General features: G+C 33.2%; 1 protein-coding gene across 5 annotated transcripts in view; it reads left to right on the top strand.

Annotated features, from left to right (window-relative positions):
- The window catches only part of LOC109532970, a gene marked incomplete at its 5' end in the record, with an annotated part of 153,518 nt that overhangs the window by 48,947 nt on the left and 79,219 nt on the right, over positions 1 to 25,352 (top strand). For all 5 annotated transcript variants that reach the window (XM_048660492.1, XM_048660493.1, XM_048660491.1 and 2 more), the window contains 1 exon segment: positions 8,889 to 9,012. In XM_048660492.1, coding sequence (XP_048516449.1) covers positions 8,889 to 9,012 — 124 coding nt within the window.

The following is a 25,352-nucleotide window of genomic DNA, read 5'->3' as shown; positions in this document are numbered from 1 at the left end:
AGATTTATGACAAGATTCTTAAAAGGCGTTTGATAAAGTCCGTTACGATCAATTAATAGAAGTATTGCGAGGCAAAAACTTGGACTTGGACAAATAATCTGCGAATCAAAATGCGACCGTCAAGTTAGACCAGCTTCAGACCAAGTTTTATTCTCTCACCTATTTTGTTTGATGAAACTCCATTAAGTTTTTGGGGTTCCTATGGTCTTAAGATACGATGTTGACACAGTAATATTAGCAGAAAACCTTGAAGATCTGTAGAGAATCATGGACAAACTTGCTCGATATAACGAAGAATATGGTCTCCCATTCAACGTAAAGAATACAAACAGGTAGAAAATAACAATTATATTGGAACTAGAGTTACTTGTAATAACGACTACACCAAAGACAACTTAGAAATACTTGGATGACAAAACATCGAAAGACAGACACTACTAGCAATAAGAGCAGAAACGTTCAATATCTAGGCCATGTGACTCGAAGTGCAAGATATGCCCTCCTTCAATTAATTTTGCCTAAATAACACACGGTACACACATACAAAGTATGCCTAAAAAGAAAATATCCCGGGTGAGAAATTTAAGAGAGTGTTTTGAAGATTCCTCGATACAGCTTTTTAGAGCAGCTACATCCAAAATAAGATTGAGTTTATTTGCTATCCTTGGCTTTGAAAATAAATACATACATACATACATGCATGTTGCTTTGTTGTTAAAGTACCGTCTAGTTCAAGTGCTGCCAAATGTGAAGCTGCTCCACTCAAGATGTTTACAGGTCCTACATTGTCATGAATATCGTTTTTAACCAACGAACCGACTACCCCGTAACGTTATCCATATAATCGGCATTCTTATTTATTGCTGCCCTGTTTTTTATGCATATAATGGGTTGACCAGCATGTGTCTGTGTAAGTACCCTGGAAATGTCCCCGATATATTTCCTAGTTAGCTGAAGGAACTAACAACAGTAGATCCTTTGAGATGCGCTAGTATCTATTGCTTGGATCGGCTCTTGAATTAATTGCGCCTGTTAGCTTTATTGCCTGAACCAGTCAATTCATCACTTCTCTATTTGCCTTGGGTTGATTCCAAACTTACCTGGTTTCTAGCTTGAGTCTAGATCAATATGTATTATATCACTGAGTTGTGGCTGCAGTATTTATCTTTTTTTTTAAGTTTTTTGTGCACGTATTCATTTTGGTGTAATTTCAGGCATGATGGCAGCATGTGACAGGCAAGCTTGTTGTTAGTTTTCCAGCAAAAAGGTCCGCTATGACATTTGTTCTCATGGGTCTCCTTTCTGTATATCAAACGGAGTTTCTTTCGTCTAATAATATTGCAGTTTGACTTCTTTTCTTGTTTCTTCCGGAAATATTTTTTTTATGTTTTGCATACTTTTAACTTTTTTAGTTCGGCGTAAAGTCAATATGCAACGTGAGGTTTTAGACCCCAGATAAAGTCAAATGACCTTCTGCATGTCCATATACATGCCGTTGTCCTCTGCATCTGTTTCCAGCAGGTCAATTCTCCTGACTCCTCTAGTCGATTATCACTTCCAGGTATTTCACTGATGTTGAGGTTGATGATGGTTTTTTGATAGAGCTGAATATAGAGTCTTTGTTAATTACGAATGTTTCTGTTTAATAATCTATGTGATCCATAATATTACCGCATAGTGCTTCAATGGATAGCTGTTGAATAAATTATTGTTGATGATGATGTGTTGGAATTACGCATCAGTCCTACATAAGATATTGTCTGAAAAATAACAACATTCTATGGCAACACAACGAATAAAAAATACTTGTCTAGGATTTAAATATAATTTATCTGCATGCCACGCTTCATTGAAAACCTTTCCCGAATCGAATCAATTCCACCGTACATAGCCAAGTCGTTCGAGTAAGCGACGTCCATTGGATCTAGTTTTATGTAAATCTATCGAATTAAACGCAAAATGCGATAGAAAGCAAGTTATTTATTGACTGGTTGCAGACGGAGCAAGACGATTACAAGCTATGCAGGGTTATAGAAGTTGATTGCGTATGAACGATTATTGAATAGTTAGAGTACAGGTAAGACTGTGCAGGTTTACTGTAGTAAGTAAACATCAAATTCAAATTGGATTAGCACAGACATATGATATCATACTAAGTGTGCCTATGTGCAGTGGGAACTTAATCCCAACTGAATACACTTTGTAGAACAACTTTTACGCTCCCTAGTTCAAATCAAGCTACATCTTGATTTTCTTGCTTGGTTATCATCCAGAACTGGCGTCAGTTTTCAGGAGATTTAAAATATTTAAGATTAGGGCTTATTAGGGACCGTTGAGGACTAGTCCAACGTAACTGATACCTTTTCTATCTGTTTCAAAAGTTTTTGGTCATAATATTATGAAGAATTTACTTGATTTTCAAGCCAATAAAGGATGCCATAAACCAGCGACTCTTCAAGGATGTGACACCGTGAATTGCCAAAAAATAATATTTGGAAATTTAGAAGCAAAATCTGTCTACACACAGCAACCTTTCATTTAATTGTGAAGTGATTTATTCAAATGTAAATTACATGCCGATATGACTGGTCGTGAATGCAAGGAAGTATTCTAATTGCATACATAACCAGCCCGCAAACAGATGGCAAACCCATTATGCACGTTCATTTTATAGGCCACTTTATCTTGCTACAAAACAGCTTTAAATGTAAATCATCCGATCTTATCGAGGTAGTTTTCTCATCGAGCATTTAATTTTCATCCCTGACTTTGATGCACTTTGCTGCCCAACTTTTCTTTTATGATAACTGTAATGAAATAATTTGTATTTTAAATGCGGTTAGTCGTGTTTTACTTGTTTGGTAGATTGCTATCCAAGATGATGGCTGGATAATCATTGATAATATGAAATACAACAGATGTTTTGCTTTGTACAACTGAGTTTCATTATTATTCTAATACAAAACAGTCAGCCAACAAGAAGATACTGCAAGATGCAACTACACCAGGTTTTTACGGCTGCTGATTTGTGTAGTGTTAAGTTTAATATTGTCGAAATTATTTATCTTTGGATCTCTATAGCATACTATAGCGTATACAGAGTGATTCAAAATTGGCGTCATTTCTTCTAAGGGTTCTTTCAGTTAAGGGTTAAGTTCACTAATTTCTAGAAGATACTAAACAGTTGAAAATCGAAATTCAGCTTTGATATTCAGCATTATTTTGAAATGGTCTCACGTTTGATTGGTAGCCTATTGGAATACGTACGTTTTCCTGTAAAAGCACGGAATCACTTGTCCTACCATTTTATTTCTATATATTTCCGATCTTTTGCTAATTTATTGTTGTCTATCCCTCGTCGAATGCATAGTTTCTAACTCATATTTCCATCAGAAAAATTACAACGTGCTCAGCACGGAGGGTGTAACTAACGGATTTATGCGGATAAATAGTTTAATCCGATTGAGTAAATTTAGGTTTAGTCGAATTTTGAAAGTACAGAGTGGAGAGTCTATAACTAATGGAGAAACAAAAACTATTCCACAAACAATTATGTAACAAATGTAACAATAACAAATGTTGCATGTAGTAAGTAAGTTTGCGTGCGTGGTTTGCAGTGTCTGTTCTCAACCGAATTTTGGAATGTTTACAAACTGAATTTAATTTTGAATGTGGTCAAATGAAGAAAAATAAATTCATAGAGTAAAGAGTGAACATTATTCTGACTAACGCATCTTATGTACATAACGCAGTTTTAATTGTGGTTGCGTTCAATCATTATAAAAACATTCCGTTTTGCTTGAGTTGTAACCTATAGACGTGAATTAATTGATCTTCGCACGAAATTGTGAAGTCAAACACACCTTACCTATGGCAAATTAAAAATATTTCCCCGCCTATGATAGATTACACTTTGCACGCTACACGATCATTTACTGATTGTTATAAATCACTCTAAACCTTTGATCGATTTCGTATTGGTTGTGCTTTCGCCCTGTGATTAAGGGAAATTTATTAGATAAACTCTTCAGTTCACTGATGCACATAGATACGTGTTGGAGAAACTTGGGATTAACCTTAGCTAGCAAGTTTATTAAATTGAACAATGAACTAGAATAAACATGTGAAAAGATAGAAATACGCTAATAATTTTATAAAACTATGAATCTAACTTTTACTGGTCTCTGGGATAGCAAGGGTTTCCAATTCCAATCAAGTTTCCGTTGTTCTTGACTGATCGAAAAAGAGTTTAGCTTAATTTTGTTTACTATATTTTAAACGTATGCCTTATCTACTTTTGTTCACTACTCAAAATTGCGAATTTTGAAGCGTCAGGACCTCATATCACAAGAAGCATATAATAATAATACTGAGGTGTTACATAATAATAGTTTTTTTTTACATTTTGTCGTTTCTACCATCTGTACTATATTTCTACACATGTTTTGTAAATTAGCTGAGCAATTCTAATCAAATAAACAACATTCTAATACACCTTCTTTTCTAACTTGTAGTTTTCGACGTTAGGGGTGGTTTGAGATGAACAGCACAATAGTAAGATTTATGTCAAATATTAATCATCTGAATTAACCCTGAAGCTCGGAGATTACTGTCGGCACGATATTATTTACTTACGCCAAACCCTGTCGAAATTATCTATTAATAGAGCGAAGCCCTTAGATTGTGTGAGTCTTAAAAGGCGCTTTTGGTTCGTTCATTGGGGTTAATTTAATATTATCCATAAGAAGCAAATCAAGGAACATAATAAATTACTGTATTTAGAATTAGTTGAATTTAGAATTGATAGTAATCGAAAAAAACCATTAAAATATATTGAATATGAATGGAAGACGATACAAAATAAATGTTTGTGAGCTATTATACAAATTAATGAAATACGTATTAGTTATTTTAGACTACAAAAATATATTGTATGAAATGAGTTTTGAGATGTCGGTTCGATGGGATCGTTTATGCTTAAGCGTCTACTAAAAAATTACCCCTCAAACTTTCACTAGACAAAATTAATTTGTAATTGATCACATAAGCAGTAAGTTTGCTGTTACAATTGCTTGGTATTACGTGATACTTTCGATTTTTTACTCGTAACTGATGGTATTTAGTCCTAAAACTTCTCAGTTTGGAGCAAGAAATACTAAATATACTCATATTCAAACTAGTTTTGAGAAAGTTTACTCAATGAAGTACAATTTATATTACGGATCAGAGTCAATCTTTAGAAATAGTAGTTATAGGGAAAATAGTAGTTTTCAAACATCAGCCAACATCGTAACTGTTTAATCACCGGCAACATTATTCTTATTAATTTTTAAGAGGCATTTCGAGCCATGGCCTAAAGACCGTATATAAAAACAATTTCTTTTTCACTAACTGCCCTAATTAAGTAGCAATTTCTAATGTTGCCGTTTCTTTAGTGGCATTAGCCTACACTCATAGGTACACATGTTCAAAATCTCATATAAAGATTAGTTTCGTGACTTTTAATGAACGAAAACGTGTTGAAGGCGATATTTTTTCATCACCAGTTACATAGTGTGTTAGCCATATCCAGTCTAACATCTTTCGGGGGTACATCCTTTGGAAAATATGTGTTTTGATTGATTGCGTTTTGGTTTATGTTATTACCAATCAAATTGTTTTCATCAAATACCTACATCGCCATGATAATTATGAACAATTGGGTTGATAGGTTGCCTGAACTACATACGATAGATTGAAATAATGATAAGCGTGTTAAATCGTTTCACTGGGTCGGACTAACAGAAACACTAACTTTTTAAATATATACTAGTTTTGCTATTATTTCCAAGTGAATAATTAATGAAGGTCATTTTAATGCTTTTTGCTGCTTTATTCGTAAAAAAAACCGTTGGTCTATCTATTCGGAATTTTGAACCTTAAATGGGCATCCGTTTTACATGACAGTGAAAATGTTAAAAAATATGTAATGTCTACGATCATCATTTCTATCTGAATGTACTGAAAAGTATATTTTCTTATGTCTTCATTTTCAATTTCGTGATCTTAGTGGGTAGTTTAATTCCCTCATGCAAAAAAGTTTTTAAAAATTCTAAGTTGACTGTTAAATTAAATTTTAATTTCTTTCAATGTCTGGTGCGGAAAACCCCGAGCAGTGTTTTAAAATCAATCACACATCTTCCATTTTGTGTTGAAGATTAACAACAACAAGCAAATAACTTTAAAGAAAAACATAAGGCATTTTTAATATGTAAATTGTAAAGCTTAAGACATTAAAAATGTGGAGCTAAATATCTAAAGCAATCCGGGATTTATAAAAGAGAGTACAAATCTTTACACGTTAACACTCTGTAGATCAGAAACCAAGCGTTTGCATTTATATGAAATTTTATGCCCAAAATCAGCTAAATAAGTTACACAAATCCGTTTATATAGGAATATCCCATATAAAGAAAATATTTTTTTGTAATGTGTCAAAAAATTGCTCAAATATACCATAATTTTTAAATATCAGCCGCTTTTATTTTCTCGTTTCTCATAAATTGTATTGTTAAACATTTTCGTTTTTCTCTCGTAAACAGTTTGCCGGACAGGCCGTTTTTACCGAGTCCTGCGTTTCATCATAATAGTCAGATCGAAGAAACACCAAAGGGTTAATAGTAAATAAGAGTCTGATTGTTATTTTACGTTTTTAAATGCACACGATTTTTCTAAACTGCATTATATTCAAGAATTGTAACTATTGTTTCGTCGTCTAATCAGGTGTGTTTTTAAAATAATACGCAGCAAGGACATTCTTTACACTAAGTCAACTTCCGTTCTTATAGGGAAAGCATACACTGTTAATGCAAAAGCAAAATATGTTAATTTAAGAATTTCTCCCGTAAATGGGTTAAATTTAACAGACAATTTTACAAATTTGTTTCGATTAAGTGATATTGATTTGAGAATCTTCGGGGATTTAACTGAAAAATGAACTTGCAAACTTATTGATAAGTTTGACTAACTTTTTAATAAATAAAAATATGGTATAAGCATGTTTTAATGATTTTTATATTTTCCTGTATTGCAATGTGCTATTAGCATTGCACATTATTCATTTTCCCCTAGTATTTACAATTTATTTATCCAGCGTAAATCAAGAACTGAGCAGAAGCTGATCTCTAACTAAACGTGTTGCTACTGGAAAATCTTAAAATGAAAGGTGGTGTCGCTTTTATTTAACTTCTTAAAACCAATTCTGTTTTCAATGGCCTTACTACTCTGAGACAAAAGCACAAAAAAACTTTTCTATTTGCTCAATATACAATTTGCCCGTGTTAAGAGCAATAAAAACAAAGCGGTTTCTTCGTCTTTGTTTTCTGGAGACCAAATACACTTCTATAGTCAGTGAAGCGTATACAACCCATTCGATTGTTTAGAATCCGGCTCTCCAATCCATTGTACGATCGGAACATCTGGATACATGACCGTCAAATTTAAATATAAATACTATTTGAATAGAGTGAAGTTGTCAAGTCGAAATTGATACAGAGAAGGATCAGGTAAATTTATATGTTTTTTTTTCCTGTTTAGAACATAATCTGATTACATATTTCGTTTCAAATATAAGTATGGTTGATTCTTCAATGAATAGCGATCAATAAATATTTTATTTCATATCTCAATAAAATTATCATTTTGTATTTCATGCATTAAATTAAAAAGCCGCAATTTAAGGACTATCGTTTATATAGCGAACTAGGGTTATTTTCGGATCTAAAATACATGGTTAAAATAATGCCCCTTCCCCATGAAACATCCTTTGTATATCTGAATAATAAACCGATTATTTAGCAGTCTGAATAGGGTATTTAATTTGTGGCAAATAAGGAAATGTAAGTTCCTATTATAACGTTTAATCGCTCGACCTATGAAAGCTTTATATTGCTTAATGTCGCCAAATGACCCAATTTTAAAACGCTGCAAACGCTCGACCTTATTTCCCATTTGCAATGAATTACTCTTCTCTAAATTATTCATTTATACTGGAAAAACTTGAGAGAATTTTTTTATTGGACACAAAGTATTTAAAATTAGTTAAACTAAAAACTTAAGACTCACAAATTTATGGAATGTTTCAAAATCTGAACCTAATTTGTAAGATAATCATAATCTGAACTTATTTATCTGTGATTGTAATACGGTTTCTAACTTTCCCATTCATATTAAGTGAGAAAATGCAGCCCAGTTACTTCGATCAATCTTTCCATAAGATATTCGTGTTGAAATGAATTAAAGCAGCCTATTATTTACGTCATATCTAATAAATATGTACGTTGAATAGGCCATGCAAGTAAATAACCTTGCACACATTAATTGTAACATTTATCATCTTTGTTTTATTTTTTATCATCATTTGGCAAAGTGGTCGTTAAATTGTTCCAAAACTCTAACTTTCCCTAATTATTGCTGGTACGAAGTACATTGAAGGTACGTAAGTACATTCTTGATCAGAAGTAGTTAGAAGTAGAAGTTTTCATTACTTTGCAATGCTTGAAACAAATATAAAATATGCGGCCGAAACTAGACCGCAGTTTTCATAAGAACCTTAAGAACCATAAGATGCACGCAATGTTTATTGTAATATGTAAATATTCAGAATTGCTACTGTTACAATTATTTATTACTATAATTATAATTTTACTTAAAAAATCAATGGAACAAACGAAATATTTTTTCGTTCAACAAAAACACGATACCACATTTTATTAAAATGTTTACTATTTTGGCGCACTTCTTTAGACCTCTTTTGTCTATCACTTGGAACCACCTTGTTTTGTATTATATATGCCTATATAATACAATTTAGAAACCATTTGCTATATATTTTTTCTATTTTGTTTCAGTCCCAGTAACACAGCTTTAAGTTCTTTGGAACAAGTGAAGGAGTACTTGCTTACATCTGGGACGTGCAAGTGCGGCCTTGAGTGTCATTTTAAATATGACACAGTTTTTAATTTTGATCCTAAGGTAAGAATTTTTATTTTTTGATAAATGAGTTATACATTACACATTTTCACTTCTCTTTTGTTACGCCACATACGTCCACAATATTAGTGCCTTGTATACCACACATTTTTATCATATATGTTCTTGTATAACGAAATTCGTACACGACTATTATGCGTTTTTACATTTACAATTTAAAGTAGGTTAACCACATAATTTTCAGTTGGTTAGGCATAGTTTTGAAAGTAATACCTCATGTACGAAGTATGAAACACTGAAAAGAGAATTTAAATACATCACAAGTTCTTTCGTACTTGTGTACATAAGAAACATATTTTCCAGATTTCGTTCTTAGTTGTGTCGTTTTGTATGACTTTCTTCCGAGTCAATATAAAATGTATTTTTTAAATCTATTAAATTTTAAATCAAATTAACGCTATCAAATAACAGTCATGCTCATCTCTCCATTGTAAAGCGGTGGAATCCATTTCCAAGCAACTTCAATAAATCCTAGATAAGTTTAGACAAACATTTATTTCCATTGTCAAACCAAGAAATTCTGTTTTTCATTGCTCGGCAACTAGAAGTGGATAAAACCTTAAAGAGGAGACAAAAAGAAAGAAACTGGAAAAATTTAGAAGCCTGGCTTGGCTGACTACAAATATTATTTTGAAAGTCTGACGTCTGATAAACACAAAGGTAATAGCTTTCCAGTTTCCAGTTAAGAAAAAGAAATCGTTTAGAGGAAAAATCCATTCCGCAATGAACGGGAGTAACCTTTGTGGATGTACCAGGGAAAATTGAAAAGGACTCATAAAAGATTTGATGCATTTTTACCCCTATTACGCCTAAATAATATTTCACTAGAGTGACTAGAGTATATCGGACTCTATACAGGGTAAAATTTCTAGAAGTTATTAACAGTTGAAAATCGAATTTCAACTTTTTTATTAAGTATTATTTTGAAATGGTCTTATGTTTAAGAGGTAGCTTATCGAAATACATAAGCATTTGAAAAGAAAAATTACCTTATTTACCTCGAATTACGAAAAATTTTCATATTCAAAAAGAACTTTTCTACAAATTTTTGATGAAAAGTCAAAACGGCAGTGATGGTTTTTGGCATTAACAGATAGTTACAGGTAGATAGCTTTTGTCAATAATAACAATAATTTGTCAAAGTGTGAGTTACTATGCTGTTTTTCCCCAACTGACAATAGTAACAAGGTTATCCTAACGTCCAAATATTTTCCTTTTCTTGTGTTTATGTTTCTACAGTTTGAAATAACTAAGAAGTAACAGATATTTATGTAATGTTAATGTGGCAGTTTACCTTGAAAAACATTGTTGCCATCCTTCTGAACTAGTTTTTTTGCAAATACATATATCTGTTATTAATAACCACTCTTTTTTTAACTATTTTTCTTGTACTCCCGAAACACCCCCAGAGGAATAATGCCAATTTTGAATCACCCTGTACATAAACAAAGATTCCTCACGATTCCTAACGTTAAACGTCAGTCTGATTTGTATTGCTGCTTATTTTTTATCATCAATATTTTTCTTTCAAAGACCATTTCCTCAAAACTGGATAAATATCGACGTAGAATATTTTATATAAAAAATATTGGATAATTTATGTTCCTAGAATCTTCAAATCTAATAAAAGAATAATTCCATTTGGAATCGTCAAATTCAGGGTCGAATCTCAATTTTGCATCACTGTATTTGAAGAATAAAAAAAATAAGTTCTTACTTAATAATAATAAAATGAAAGTCCGAATATTTTCTTAAAAGAAAATTCCCAGATTTTTAATGTGTTCCTTTTTTTATGGACACACTGTACAAATTTAATTCGAAAAAGAATAAAGCATGGTTTCCAACTTCACTTCTTTATAATATGTATAGTAGGGACAAACGTATAACAATGAGTCAGATTAGTGAACGTGAACCGAATTGTTAATTATATCGATATATCTAATGGAGCGGACACAGTGTGTGTACAGACAGGGTTGTGGTAAAATATCGACTCGACTCAGTAAAAAATAAAGCAATCGTTTTTCGAAACATGCTCGCGTATAAACGTGAGCGAGTGTGTGACATGTTTAACAATCAGAATGCTAAAATGAGGAAAGATGTACTGGCATTATTGTATATCAAAACAGTAGCCACTCCAAAAGTTCGCACAAAAAATTATTTTGCTAGTAACTTTGCAGTAAACAGCATTTACTCGTGTTTGCGAAAAGGCAAAATTGATGGCTGTAATAAGTTCAGTTTGTTCAAGAACTACTAGATGAACATTTAGAACGCAGTTACTACCTAAATTCTGTCTGATCTATGCAACAATTAACTACCGACAGAAAACAGTTAAGTATCTGTAACTATCGGTTTATACAGAAATATTCTAGCGTATTTAGAACTCAACGGAGATGCTTTGAAAGGCTTAGATAAAGCCCGACTGGATAGTTTTTATATTTACGTGGCGTATAATAGCAGAGCGAAAAATAACGAGCCAAAACAATCAAAAACTAAATTCTAAGTTGAAGAGTTATTGAATAACTGTACTAATAAATGTTTTATCAAGACATAGACGTTGTAATTTACACTCCGCAATCGTGACGGGTGCTCGAAATTTGTTTTTAGTTTATCTTCCGTTGATAGTATTTCTTCAATTTTATAGAAGAAATCAGTACACTTACGGGAATATTGAAGAAATGTATCACGCGATATTTCTCGACTGTATTTTGGAACATTTTAAGTCGGAGGTAAATTTTTTACTAGGGTCTTTGATAAGTTCATTTTCTTTTATAATGCATTTTTCTACATCTGATAAACTTTGAAACATGAAATTCGTATCTTTGGCTCAAAATATTTTTATCACGTCTCTATTTTTTTCCTTCGCTTTACTTAGACATGTTTTGAGTGATCGTAGATGAATTGCGTCCATTCACTACTCATCATTTTATATCTGTGTTTCTTCCAGTTGTGCCTAGTTTGAATCTGTGTCATCAGCTTTTTAGAAGTCAAATTTACAGATGCAGCTTGACATGTGAGCTGTGAACCAGCCAGCTAACATTTTGGAAGTTTTAATTAAATAAGTTATTTGTATGCTCCAAATGAGTCCACAATTTCTTGGGATTAACTTTGTTTTTATTTGATACCCCCTGAGGGCCTTGAGAGTTATTCAAGCACTATAGCAACGCATCCAGAAGTATCACTGAGCATGTTTGTTTTAGACAATTATCTTTCAGGTCGAAACATAGAAAGCCATTACACCAGTTAGCTTTTAACGAGGGATCAAATTACCTTATGTATATATGTGTTCTGCAGCTCCGTATTACTATGCTTAATGTAGGCTATTTGTTTCCGTTCCGCAATGTAAATTGGAGTTAAAGGCCTTGGGTGGTTTAGCTTATTATTTATTTCTCGAATTCTGATTTCAGTTCGCAAACAATGCGGTGAATAATCGATCGCGTGCAATTCATATGGCAGGGGTGCTGCCATGTCTTATTTTTACATTAATAGGGTAAATGCATTTGAAAATTGAACGCCATGTGAACAATGATTTATTTATTCGATTGAATGTGCACTATTAAATTGAAGCTCGTATATACATTTTGCCTTTTTGGCGTGCGAATTCTTTTGTTTGTTAAGTTACGGCTAATAATAATAATAAAATAAACCAAGCGGCTTTTGTTTTAAATGACATCATCATCATAATACCTTTTTACTGACGTCCAATCAGTACAATTGAACCTGAAGAGAAATTATATTTTTGCAGAAAACTGAAAAGAAAAACAGAGCATTCTCTTTTCAGAAATTAAATAAATTTAAGTGAATATGCAAGGGTCTTATCCGAGTACATATTTGAATCGTTCAAAATCTCTCGTGTCTAAAGTTTTCGTCTATTTCAATGGTTTTCCCATTCAGCATTTTGAATTAAATCTTCAATTGCAGTCAGACGCTCAGTTTTGGTGTTGGAATATCTTCAAGTTTTACTGGGTGTCGTACCTACTTTTGTTTCCGGCTTCTTCCTCTTAATTTTGTTAAATCTCGATTATATCAAATTATGAATACCAGGGTTGCCTTGTTATAATTTGATCTGTTTTCATTGGTTTGATGTCGTTTACGGTTAAGTAAGCCCGGAAAAGCGAATCGATGCAAAGTTGTAACGTATATTATGCTGTAGAAATCGATGATCTACAAATAAATATTTGTCAAGAAATGTACATTATATCACGTCAATTTTCGCTAATAAACATAGAACTGCCTTAAATCAATCGCAATTTGTGATTAGACGGAGGCAAGTAATGAAAAGACGTAAGAGATGCTTCTAGTAGACGACGTAGAGACGTAGACTAAGAGAACTTCTTTATTTTGATTTATTTTCCTAACTGCGTGTAATTGTTATTATATTTTTTCTTTCCTGGGAAATAAAAAATATAGTAATGGATAACTTTTAATAAGAGTTAAATTGTACGGTTATTAAACTTGTTAAAATTATTTTTTTACAGGGCCATCTCGCTTTTATTCATTAGCTTTATATTCACTGACTGCTTTTCCGCACTTCAAATTTCTACTTTTATTGGCCAGTATTTAGAGCAAATAATATTCCAAAGATGGATAAAATATGCGTGGTTTGGAAATAAAAAAAATACGGGGTGATTCAAAATTTGCGTCATTCCTTTTAATGGTTAATAGGGGCTCAGGAAATTTTTTTCGATAATTTCTAGAAGATATTAACAGTTGAAAATCGAATTTCAACTTTGCTATTTAGCATTATTTTGAAAGTGTTCCATGTTTAATTGGAAGCATATTGGAATACTTAAGCATTCAAAAAGAAAAATTACGATCTTTGCTTCAAATTACAAAAATTTTTAATATTAAAAAAGTTCTCTTCTACAATTTTTTGATGAAAAGTCAAAGCGGCAATGAAGTTTTTTGTCATTAACGGATAGTTACAGGTGGATAGCCATTGTCAATAATAACAATCATTTGTCAAACTGTGAATTGCTTTGAATTTCCTTTCACGAATTTGCGGATATGCACTTACTTGAGGGCAAATGCTACAGTAACATAGCAGAAGCTAGAGAACTCACGCCAACAAAAGGCGAGGAGAGTGGTTCCAGGAAGATAGTGGACGACAATTGATGTTAGGGTTCCAGACACAGAGGAACAAGTATTGAACATATTTGCAGCAGAGCCTTCCAGGGGCACTCAGAATATTGCACAAACACTGACACTTACCCAGGCACCAAAAAAATATCGGCTACATTCCTACCACGTATTTAAGATCACATTAAACCAATGGATTACTGAACACCGGTATAAATTGAGCAGGAGTTAATAAGCCGAACACGAGAAGCTGCTCGAGAAGAGTGCATAATAAGGTGATACACAGACACTTGTTTGGAGTGACAGACTCAAATGTATGTTTTTGTAATTAATAATTTGAAGTTATGAGTTCCGAAATATGTTCCGTCATTCAACAATTCCTGAATTTACCGGTTATCCTTGTCTATCTTATTGTCACTTTCTCTATTTATCCATAGTTACCCGAATTTTAAATAATTACGAAGCAACAGTTATTTACGTGATGTTAATTAGGCAGATTACCTTGAAAAACATGGTTTTTTGCAAGTTTCTCAGTTTTTGAAAACAATTATTTTTTTTTATTATTTATTCTGTACTCCTAAAACACCGCCAGACAACACCTCCAGAGGAATGACGCCAATTTTGAATCACCCTGTATATACCATAATATCTTGTAAACTTTAATACCCTGTAGATCGGAGACGAAGCACTTTTAACCCCATAGACATAAAATTCCTCATTCCTCATAAAATCAGCTCAGGAATAGGCCCGTAAAACTTTTGTAATCAATTAGGAAACACCTGTATACAATGATTCGGCTAAATATTAATTCTAATATTTTTGGTTCTAATTATTTTGAGCATTTTCTCAGGAGTTGATCAACAAAGATGTTCAGGATTTTGATGATGATGATTTTGAATAATGAACGAATAAAACTGGTTTTATTTAAATAATATTACTCATTTCCATCGTTTTATATTGCAATCGATAGCGCGAGCTTGTTTGCTGAATTCAGGATTCCAATTAAATTACTTATAGCTGCAGAAATAGCTCACAATCGAAACAAAAAGACTCCAGCAATTCGTGATATTAATTCGAACGAGTTTCTATGCACGAGCTATGAGTTCGTTCAGGTTTATTGATATGGGGGACATTTGGCAAAAGCAAAATCAAGCTGAAATTTTCGCTTACTGAACAAGACATTTCTAATTGAAATATCACCGAATGGATTGGATATTAAAATTGAGAAATGTAACGACAATTCATTTTAATCGTGCATAATAACTGAGATTACCCGTTCACGATTTTGTTGATATTTATTTTAATTATGTCTATTGATTTATTAGGGAAACATACATTACTTTTCAGCGTTTTTAAATATGTTTTTGTATTTGACACTTCGAACACTTAAAGATGAAAGCAAGGAAATTGCCTCTGTAATTTTTCGATAATTGCACACTTCAAACGGACAGATTATCATACGACGGAAATATTCAAAATAATTGTTGCAGAGACTAATTATTGAGATTTCCTCCTACCTAAGCAGTAAATATAAGCTAAACAAGACAGACTAAAGGAAATATGTTTGGTTAATAATGAAATTATACTTTCGCGGTGTGGAGAGAAAATTTATGAGAACCGAATTAACCGACAAAAAAGTTGCTCATTTGTATGAAGCAAAAAACTGTCATTCATATTTACACCAATCCTACCCATTCTTGAAACTCGTGAAACACCTGGAATTATAAACAAGTTTTCATAATTATTGTAACTTGAAAGCTTTCGCAATTACTCCCCACCATTTACATCATTTCAGTACTAATCCAGCAACTTTAAACTTCTTGCGAATAATTTATTTGCCACAAGAAATCAACCGGCAGAATAAAACATGCTATTTATAAAACACAAATATGGCAGATGCTACTACTAAGATAACAATGTTTTGTTTTTATTTCTGTTAAAAGCTACAAGGTAAACTAGATATGCATCGTTTCTAGCTTGAAGCTCCAACTTTCCCTGCTTCGCTATGGTCTGTTTGGAAGCTCACTGACTGGAATATGTTATTTGGATCTAATTTCACAAATTAAATGATTGTTTATTATTTAAGCGTTTATTAATTATCTATTTTTCAGCAGAAAGTTCTTCCATACATACTTTCTAAAAAGTTCATCTCGATGTGAAACCAACTAACTTTAAATCGGTTTTCGTGATGTCCGTCCGGGACTAAAAGTTTTTGAGGGTTTAGAACCCTCAATTAATGTTTTCATTTCAACTTTCTCAGTGCATATCCCTAAATTTGAATAATTTGTCACACCCGAACTGTTCGGTTTCAAGCGAATGATTTTGCGATTATAAAAAGCGTGTAGACTTGTTATATAACCATTCAAGAGTCAATATTCAATATTGTGATGTACACAAGACAAACGCTGAATCGATGTTTGATCTATTTTATTGTTTTATTTTAAATTAATTGGTTTTTAGTGGCTGATTCAAATGTACCTACTTTTCTCCGCCAATTTGAAGAACTACTTATTGTCTTCTACAGTTATTTAGTGTTATTTAGTTCATTGTGTTACAAACCAGAGCTAATCCTATTACGTTTGAACCAGAATTGAAGTCTATAACTACCTTCGATCCTATTGTTGTCGAAAACGTGCTCATACTATTGTTGATTGTTAATTGTAGAACAGAACTTTTTCAATATCGAAAATTTTGGTAATTTGTAGCAAAGATCGTAATTTTTCTTTTTGAATGCTTAAGTATTCCAATATGCTACCAATTAAACATGGAACAATTTCAAAATAATGCTTGATAGCAAAGTTGAAATTCGATCTTCAACTGTTAATATCTTCTAGAAATTTTCGAAAAAAAAATTTTCAATATTTTTCTCGTACTCCCCCGTGAACCTCCATCACCCCTTAAAAGGAATTACGCCAATTTTGAATCACCCTGTAGTTTTTCTGGCATCAATGTTTTACACAGGCCCTGTTTTGCAATTCAAGAAGCCTTACTTCTTGAAATTTCGTTTTCCCGTCGGTGGCTGGATATCAGCAAGGCAATTATAATTTTATACATCAGCAGCTCTGAATAATTCGGTTGATGTTAGTCCATATCATTCTCTCAATTTTTGAGGCCAGGATGTTTCTTTTTTTTAACTCTCTTTCTTTTTATTAGTCGTTACAATGCAGTTTATCAATAAGAATTTTTTTGACAGTCTAAGTCTCTGTTCCATAGAGTTGCAAGTATCTTTGCATGAGCAGAATTACTAAACTTATAAATATCAAATATAATATCTGCAGTAGTTGCAGACTTTCTGTTTAAGTTCATTCATTATTCAAAAACGCAGCTTCCAACAGATTGATTTTACACTAAATTAATATGGGACGTTGGCAATCATCTGTGCCTTGCCGATGATTTTCTGAATATACTCTATAGTCTGATCGTACCATTGTCGCAAATTTTTCCTCCCTTGCATCCTATTACCAGCATAGGAACTGTCTTAATGGGAACATAAGTGAGATCTTTTCACACGCTGGTAAATACATTATTTCGCACTGTATCTTCATTTCGATTGGCCACAACTTTCAATATCACCAAGACAGCCACAAGACATTACATACACTGAATTATTCTTCATTTGTTAAGACGAACGGTGGTCCAGTTTTTTTTTTTGTTTTATGTAGTAAATTGTATGCTAGTCTTCTTCTGTTTCTTAGCTTGTCTGCCGATCAGAATACCCATTGTTATATACAACGGCAGCTTCCTTATGTTTTAGTTTTTCCTTGATCTTTTTGGTTTTTTCAAAGCGGCAGCCTAAAATGTGACTCCGTTATCCAACTCTCTTATCAGTGCTTAGGTGGTCATCCGGGAGTTCTATTGGGTTCTTTTCTTTCGATTTTTTTTATAATTTGATCATCTTATTGATATGATATCTCCATGCTTTTCTCTACTTCTGGTCTATAGTTCTCTATCTAGGGCGGCTCATTATTCTGATGTCATTGATTTTACTTCTGTGTGTGATTACCCGTAATGTGCTCATCTCAGTCCGTCTTAAAAGCGGTTTGGTAGCCGTTTATCCTCTGCCCCCATGGTTTCTTAATTTGCTTGTTTTGCTAATTTTTCTGTGTGTAATAAAACTCACGTGTATGGCCTGTTTTTGATGTTCCTACATTGTCCATTAAGTCGCTTTTCCTTGTCTACTTCTTAATTTTTTTTCAGTTCATGTAATTTTTTGGCTCAGTCTGATGTTTAAAAGTAATGGAGCGCCCTCATGAAAAATGAGAATATACTGTACATTTCTCACGAAAAGTGAAGTTACATTTGCATTAAAAACGACATTAGGTTATTTTTTATAAGTAGGTTCATTTTTGCGACTTGGCATTCTAAACTTTCGTATTTAACAAATTAAAAAATACATCTATTTCCTGCCAAAGTCTTTGAGCGCTAATTAATTAAGTGATGTCTTTCCCATTGCAGCTGTCACCAGAATTGTCACATGCACGTTTGTCAGTCTAGCTTTTCAAGCCATGTGTTGGAATATAATTTAACATCCGGAAATAACGTTCGACGTGGAAATAAGAATGTTGTCATGCGAGCGCCATGTCGACATAATGCAACCAGATAATAATCAGTAGTATTTCAGTCAATTTCAAAATATTTCTTCAAGCCTAACTGGGAAATTAGTAGTTCAGTGTAAATGCCACTCTGTCATGATTAATTAAATTTTATCCAGAGGTGTTAGAATGTTTCAGACATTCTCTGTTCAATGATCGCTGATATTCAGCTAATATGTACATCTTTTTCCCAACAACATAACTGGAAATTTTAATTAATAAAATGACAATTAGTGTTAGGTTTCTAACACTGTACGATTGGAAGTAAGGGTCTCACGAAGAGACCAACATTTACAACATTCGGAGTTGCATATTTGGCTCTGACACAATTTTGCGTGAAGCAGTTTCAATTCTACATAACCAAGTAAATTAATGCATTTTTAAATATTTGTCTAAAATGGTAGGTCAAGACTTGATCTACCTACTAACATATGCAAATAACCGGCAACATACAGGATGATTGAATATTGGCGGCATTACTTTTAAGGCGTTTTAAGGGCTCACTTCGATAGCACGAGAAAAATATCAAAAACAATTTTCCAAAATTTCTAGATAATATTAACAGTTAAAAATCGAATTCCAACTTGGTTAATAAGTATAATTTTGAAATTATTCATTGGTAGCTTATTGAAGTACTTCAGCATTAGAAAAGAAAAATCATTAATTTATAGTGCAAATTAATAAAAAGTTTTATGTAAAAAAAGTACTCTTCTATAATTTTCTGATAAAAATTCAAAGCGGCAACTATGTTTTTATCAGACTATGAAGGCTTTCACGGCCGGTCAGATTACATTTAGGAATGTTTTCCGGGCTTTGAAGCCGTGGTCTATCGGAATTTATTCCTGACGTTTCGTCCACAACTGCGGTGGACATTTTCAAAGGCGATGAGGCAGTGAGCGAAGTGATCTCCCGTGCTTTCCGACTAAGAATGATTCAACTGCTGGATTCCCAGTCGTATTTATGCAGCCCAGCCGTGTGTGCTCATGCGTGGGGGATGYGTGGGGGTTCCAACGCTTCGGCGCACATGCTGTTTGGCGCAAAACGCGCTTCCAATCTGGATTGAGTGCCGTAATTTCTTCTTTTCTGTTAAAATTGTTTTGGTGTTTGAATATTTCGATGGCCTCCCTGGTGAGTCTCGGGTAGTCTTTCAGATTGGTGCAGAATGTCAACTTCGTCGAAGCGTATTTGGTGGCCGTCTAGCAGTTCGTGCTCCGCTACTGCTGATTTTTCCGTTTGTCCCAATCTGCAAAACAGCAGGAGCATAAACACTAGGATCACGGAGCACAAACGAAGTTACTACCCGAGACTCACCAGGGAGGCCATCGAAATATTCAAACACCAAAACAATTTTAACAGAAAAGAAGACAATAAGTTCTGTCTTCCTGGGATCCAATCCAGATTGGAAGCGCGTTTTGCGCCAAACAGCATGTGCGCCGAAGCGTTGGAACCCCCACCCATTCCCCACGCATGAACACACACGGCTGGGCTGCATAAACACGACTGGGAATCCAGCAGTTGAATCATTCTTAGTCGGAAAGCACGGGAGATCACTTCGCCCACTGATCTCATCGCCTTTGAAAATGTCCACCGCAGTTGTGGACGAAACGTCAGGAAGAAATTCCGATAGACCACGGCTTCAAAGTCCGGAAAACATTCCTAAATGTAACTATGTTTTTGTCATTAAGTAACTGATATTTTCAGGTAGATAGCTTTTGTCAAGAATAACACGCATTTGTAAAATTATAACTTAATTTGATGCTTATTTCACAAAATGTGCGGATATACTGTTGGTTATGGGGGAATGCCACAGTAACATAGCAGAAGCTGTAAGTAGTTTCGCCATCAAAGGGCTAGATACACTGGACGTTTGGCTCCAGCAATTGAGACAGACACTGAAAGACCAGGAGTTATTCGAGTTCCAGACACATAAAGGATCGGGTATCGGAGATAGATAATTGCAGATGAGCCTCTCAGGAGTGCTCGGACCATAGTGCATCAACCTACACTTTCCAACGCAACTATACACCCGATCATTACCGAGGAATGGCTACCACACCTCCTGGGAGTTATCCATACTTCACAACGGTTCTTTTCAAACCCACAGCTTCATACATCATACTACCCATACAATCCCCGGAGTATTTTTCCTGTTAATAGGTTACTGACTTTCTTCTTCTCACTTAATTGTATAGATCATTGATCCATAACCTTTTGAGGAGGATTCCCTAACCTATTTCATTGCATTTCAACATCACATTCTATGGTTACTTGAGCTTTTCATTTTTAAGAAGCAACACGTATTTACGTAATTTTAGTGAAACAGATCACTTTTAAAAACATTGTTGCTCTCCTGTCGATCTTGTTTTTTGTCAATATCTCAGTTTTTGCTAAAAGTTAATGGTTTTACTATTTTTCCTGAACTCCCTAATCTCAGAGAACACCCCCAGAGGAAGAGATCAATTTTAAATCACTCTGTATATCTAGTTCTAGGTAATATAAAGCTAACATGTAAGAAAATAACATGTGCTTGTGTGTAGAGTATGTTCTATAGTTCTTCGAAAAAACTATGCTTCTTAGGCTCTATCGGGAGTAGAGGTGTGCTAAACGGTTATTTTTCTGGAACAGGTTACAACAATGCAGTTTTCCGTTGGATTCGGTTTCAAAAGACGGTTCCAAAAGTCACATGTTACTTTTTAAATTTGTCATTAAAAATTTGCAATGATGATGATGACGGTAGAAATAGTGATGAGAAATAATGATTTAGTTTATAAGAAAAATAATTCTTAACAATGGTATACTAAAAATAATATATTCTAAAAAAAAACCATGGGTGATAAGTAAGTACTTAAAAGGAAGAAAACTGATAATAATATCAAACGGTTTATATAAAATACAAGCTTTGCATGCGAAACTGTTAAAAAGCTAATTTTCATTTAAAAATTAATTAACATTTAAGAGTAATTTTGTGGTGTATGCTTCTTACTAAGTCTAGTTCTTCGCTCGTTTATGATACACACTTTAGAAAATAATCTCTCGCATGAAACAGAAGTACTAATATACCTGTGTTTTTTGTTGATAAAGCAATATTTTCAAAATGTTGAAGAATTGAGTAATCACTTTCTTGTCTATCTTTTAAATGAACTTCCTCTGATTGATGGGGCGCCACAGTTTTTATAATAGCATTTGAATTATTTACGCGTGTTATTAAGTGAACAATGACATTTAATTATCCACATTAACAGTAATACTTATAGACTAAAAATGCGAAATTATATCGTCACCGCAACTAAACAATATTGATTTCACCGATTATGGTTCGTGGAGAACTGAACAGTAATTCTTATAGACGAAAAGTGATACACAATCATCAACGCAACGCGCAACTATACATATTTTCCGTTGAGAAATGGCTACTGGAACTAGACTGGTGTCATCGGCTCTGTGCTGGTGCGAAAAACTTTTTCGGTTTTATGTAGCCGGTTCCCAAAACAGCGGGTTAAATTGGCAAAGTGTAACTACGGTTACAGGTTATACGTCTGGAACACTGTTATTTTAGCGGTTACGTTAAATACTGATGTCGCTAATCGGGAGACAGTTAAGAAGAATTTTAATGAAATTTGGTATAGTTTACTTCCCAAGAAAAACTATGTTTGGATGAATGTCCTGCTAGAAAAATTACCAGAATTATTTATTGGGCAAATGGAATGACATCCTTTTTTAATTAATCCACCCATTCTTTGTCGAAATTTTGGGGCTCCCTGTGATATATTTTTTTCATCTTATATTTGACCCTAATAACATAATAGTTTCGATTATATCCACCAAATCTGGGTTTATTTTCACAACAATTTTTTTTCTGATTTTCTAAAATTTATTTGATACGAGATAGAGAAGTAAAAGATTGAAAGCAATATAAATTATTTCTTTTGAAAAAGTAACGCAATACATTTCTGCATCTAATTCCATTTCGTGCAAACGTTCTTTTGCAGTATTGGTGGTGTGGCGTGATGGGAATGATCACCTAGTTGCGTTAGGATTATCCAACACTTAGATCAGACTTGATTTTATCATTGAACATTGCTTGCCTAAAAAAGTTTAGTATCCAATATGCGACTCTTTATTATGTCAGCATAAGACACTTTCTCTTATGCGTCCCAAATAACTTAACCGTTCATAAAGGAAATGAAATATGAACTCTACGTTCTAAAAGGCCAAATCCTTTATTGTACGTAACCTTTCGGACTATTTTTTCGGCTTTTATTAAATTTGGCCAGCTGCTATACTATAGAAATTTTCGTGACTTGCGGACATGATTTTCCCTTCATCAGTTTTCCTTATTTTGGGTGTCTTCTCCTTTAAGTTACTTAATAAATGCATATTTATACGTATGATAATTTAACACGAACCAGGTAGATGTATCCAGACAAAATTGAGTAAATCAATATATCTTGCTACAACGTTTAAATGTATTTGAACGTTTATGTACCGGAGTGAAGATATCCATCGTCCAAAAAAGGACTAACTACATTAATTTATATTATAATTATTAATAATATTTTGTAATGTTCAAGCTAACCAAATAGTCCAAATCAACTCCAGTTGATTTTACAATTTTACAATGCCAGTCATTCTATTTTTGCTGTCGAGCTCTTGCTATTTTAAGTTAACCCAGTTGCTTTTAATATAGCATCCGACTAACCGACCATACATCAACATTATTGTGTGGAAAATCTATGTTTTACATTTGCAGGCACAATTAGGTTTTTTATTACTTGATAGGCTACATCTGTTTCTTCAGTTTCATATGGTTATATTGCCGACATGTTGATTTTGTTTTTAATTCAAGTTCGTGTTCAAGTTACGTGTTGAATTAGCCAGGATACTTCAATTATTATTTAATAATTTGTTGAAATATTTCGATGTATTTCTATTGCCATACATTTGCTTATAATTACCATAATTTAGATGTTGTAGTCTAGAATATTTACATTCCATACAGACAAAACCATGCCACTAAGGTCAAATGAATGCAAATTCTTAAGCATTTGCTCCAATCTCGAAGTGCATCGCAATCTTTAGTTGTTCTTTACATATTAGGTGGCATAGTAGTAAAAACTTTTCAATAAGTTAGTGTAACTAATCTTAACAGTTTGAAAAAGTTATCGTATGTGAACATGACATATTAATTTTTTTTTAGACAAATATCTTTAAAATTTATAGTGAACCTGGAAATGAAGAAATGTAAAGAAAATAGAGCGAATATTAAATTAAAGACTTCTTAAGTTCTTGACATTAGTTTTGTTTGCTTAACAGTTACTTAAATAAATGTATCTTTTTGAAACTTTACATAAATTAAATTATTTTTATAATATCGCGTTCGATACAGGTGGTTTTTTCATTCTGCATTTCTCTTCCCTTTTTATCCTTAGTCCAGATATTATTGTTTTAGTTGTTCAATACTTGGTTTTTGGCTTTTGAGTCACTAGTCAGTTGAATCATATACATGATGTCCATTGTCATCAATTGTATCGTGTTATTTTCAGAAATGTAATTCTCTGCATTAAAGTTATTCATAATTTAACATTAGATGAAAGGAATTTAACTTAGGGATACCTGAATTGTAAGCGAATTTCTTCCGTCTGGGAGATGATTTACTTAAATGAATGAACTTAAAAGTATCGTTAATTTTTAAATCCATAAATTCAGATAGTTTCTCCTCATGATAAAATTAAAAGTTTTTAATATATACAAAATATAATGAAGCCGTTGCAGTGCAATGTTAGTTGTATTCCTTTGGTTAGAAATCGAATTGAGATAACGGTATCTATACCTAAAGAATCAGATTTGAAGTGACTCGGAAAGTTCCATTCACGAGTCATGAAGATGATTATAATATTTTTGTTTTTGTATTTTTCAGACTGTTCGGATTTTCAACGACGGAACTAATTAGCTATAAAGCTAAAGCTTTGCTTGTGGGTCCATAAAAGTCAATAATGAGTTACAATAACAATGGGTCTTAAATTTGACAATTAATAAAATGAGTTTAGTTCAATAACTATTTTTTTTTTGATACAGTTAGTTGATCAAAAATAAAATTAGAGCAGAAATACGATTCACAATGCAATATTTCAAGACATTTTATTTAGTTTCTGCATTAATTAATCAAGAAACTCCCCCACAATAACTGCAGACGGAAAAATAACACAACCGAAAAACGACGTAAGGTACCTTGGGATTACAATAGACCACAAACTGAAATTCACTAAACACACACGAATCATCAGAACAGAAATGATAAAAAGAACAAAACACTTTCGATCACTAACATACAAGGACAAAGGAATTAGTGCAAATACCGCGACAAAAATATATAAAGCGATCTGCAGACCCCTCTTGGACTACGGACATATTCTCATAGCCAACGGAACAGAAAGGACAAAACGATACGTACAAACAACAGAACAAATTGCACTAAGACTAATAACACGAATAAGACACCCCCAAAACCCACTGCACAACCCTTCCAACCAACTACTATACGAACGCACAAACATGACGAAAATTTCGGAAAGACTAATACACTTACAGACAAAATGGACAAACAACCCCCACAACTGGACCATACTGAATCCCCTTTGCCTCACAAGACCGACA

The sequence above is a fragment of the Dendroctonus ponderosae genome, unplaced genomic scaffold (genome assembly GCF_020466585.1).
Source record: "Dendroctonus ponderosae isolate FM_Combo_2020 unplaced genomic scaffold, Dpon_F_20191213v2 Dpon_F_20191213_1, whole genome shotgun sequence".
Classification (NCBI taxonomy): domain Eukaryota; kingdom Metazoa; phylum Arthropoda; class Insecta; order Coleoptera; family Curculionidae; genus Dendroctonus; species Dendroctonus ponderosae.
The sequence above is the reverse complement of the archived record's forward strand: the minus strand, read 5'-3'. Positions and strand labels throughout refer to the sequence as shown.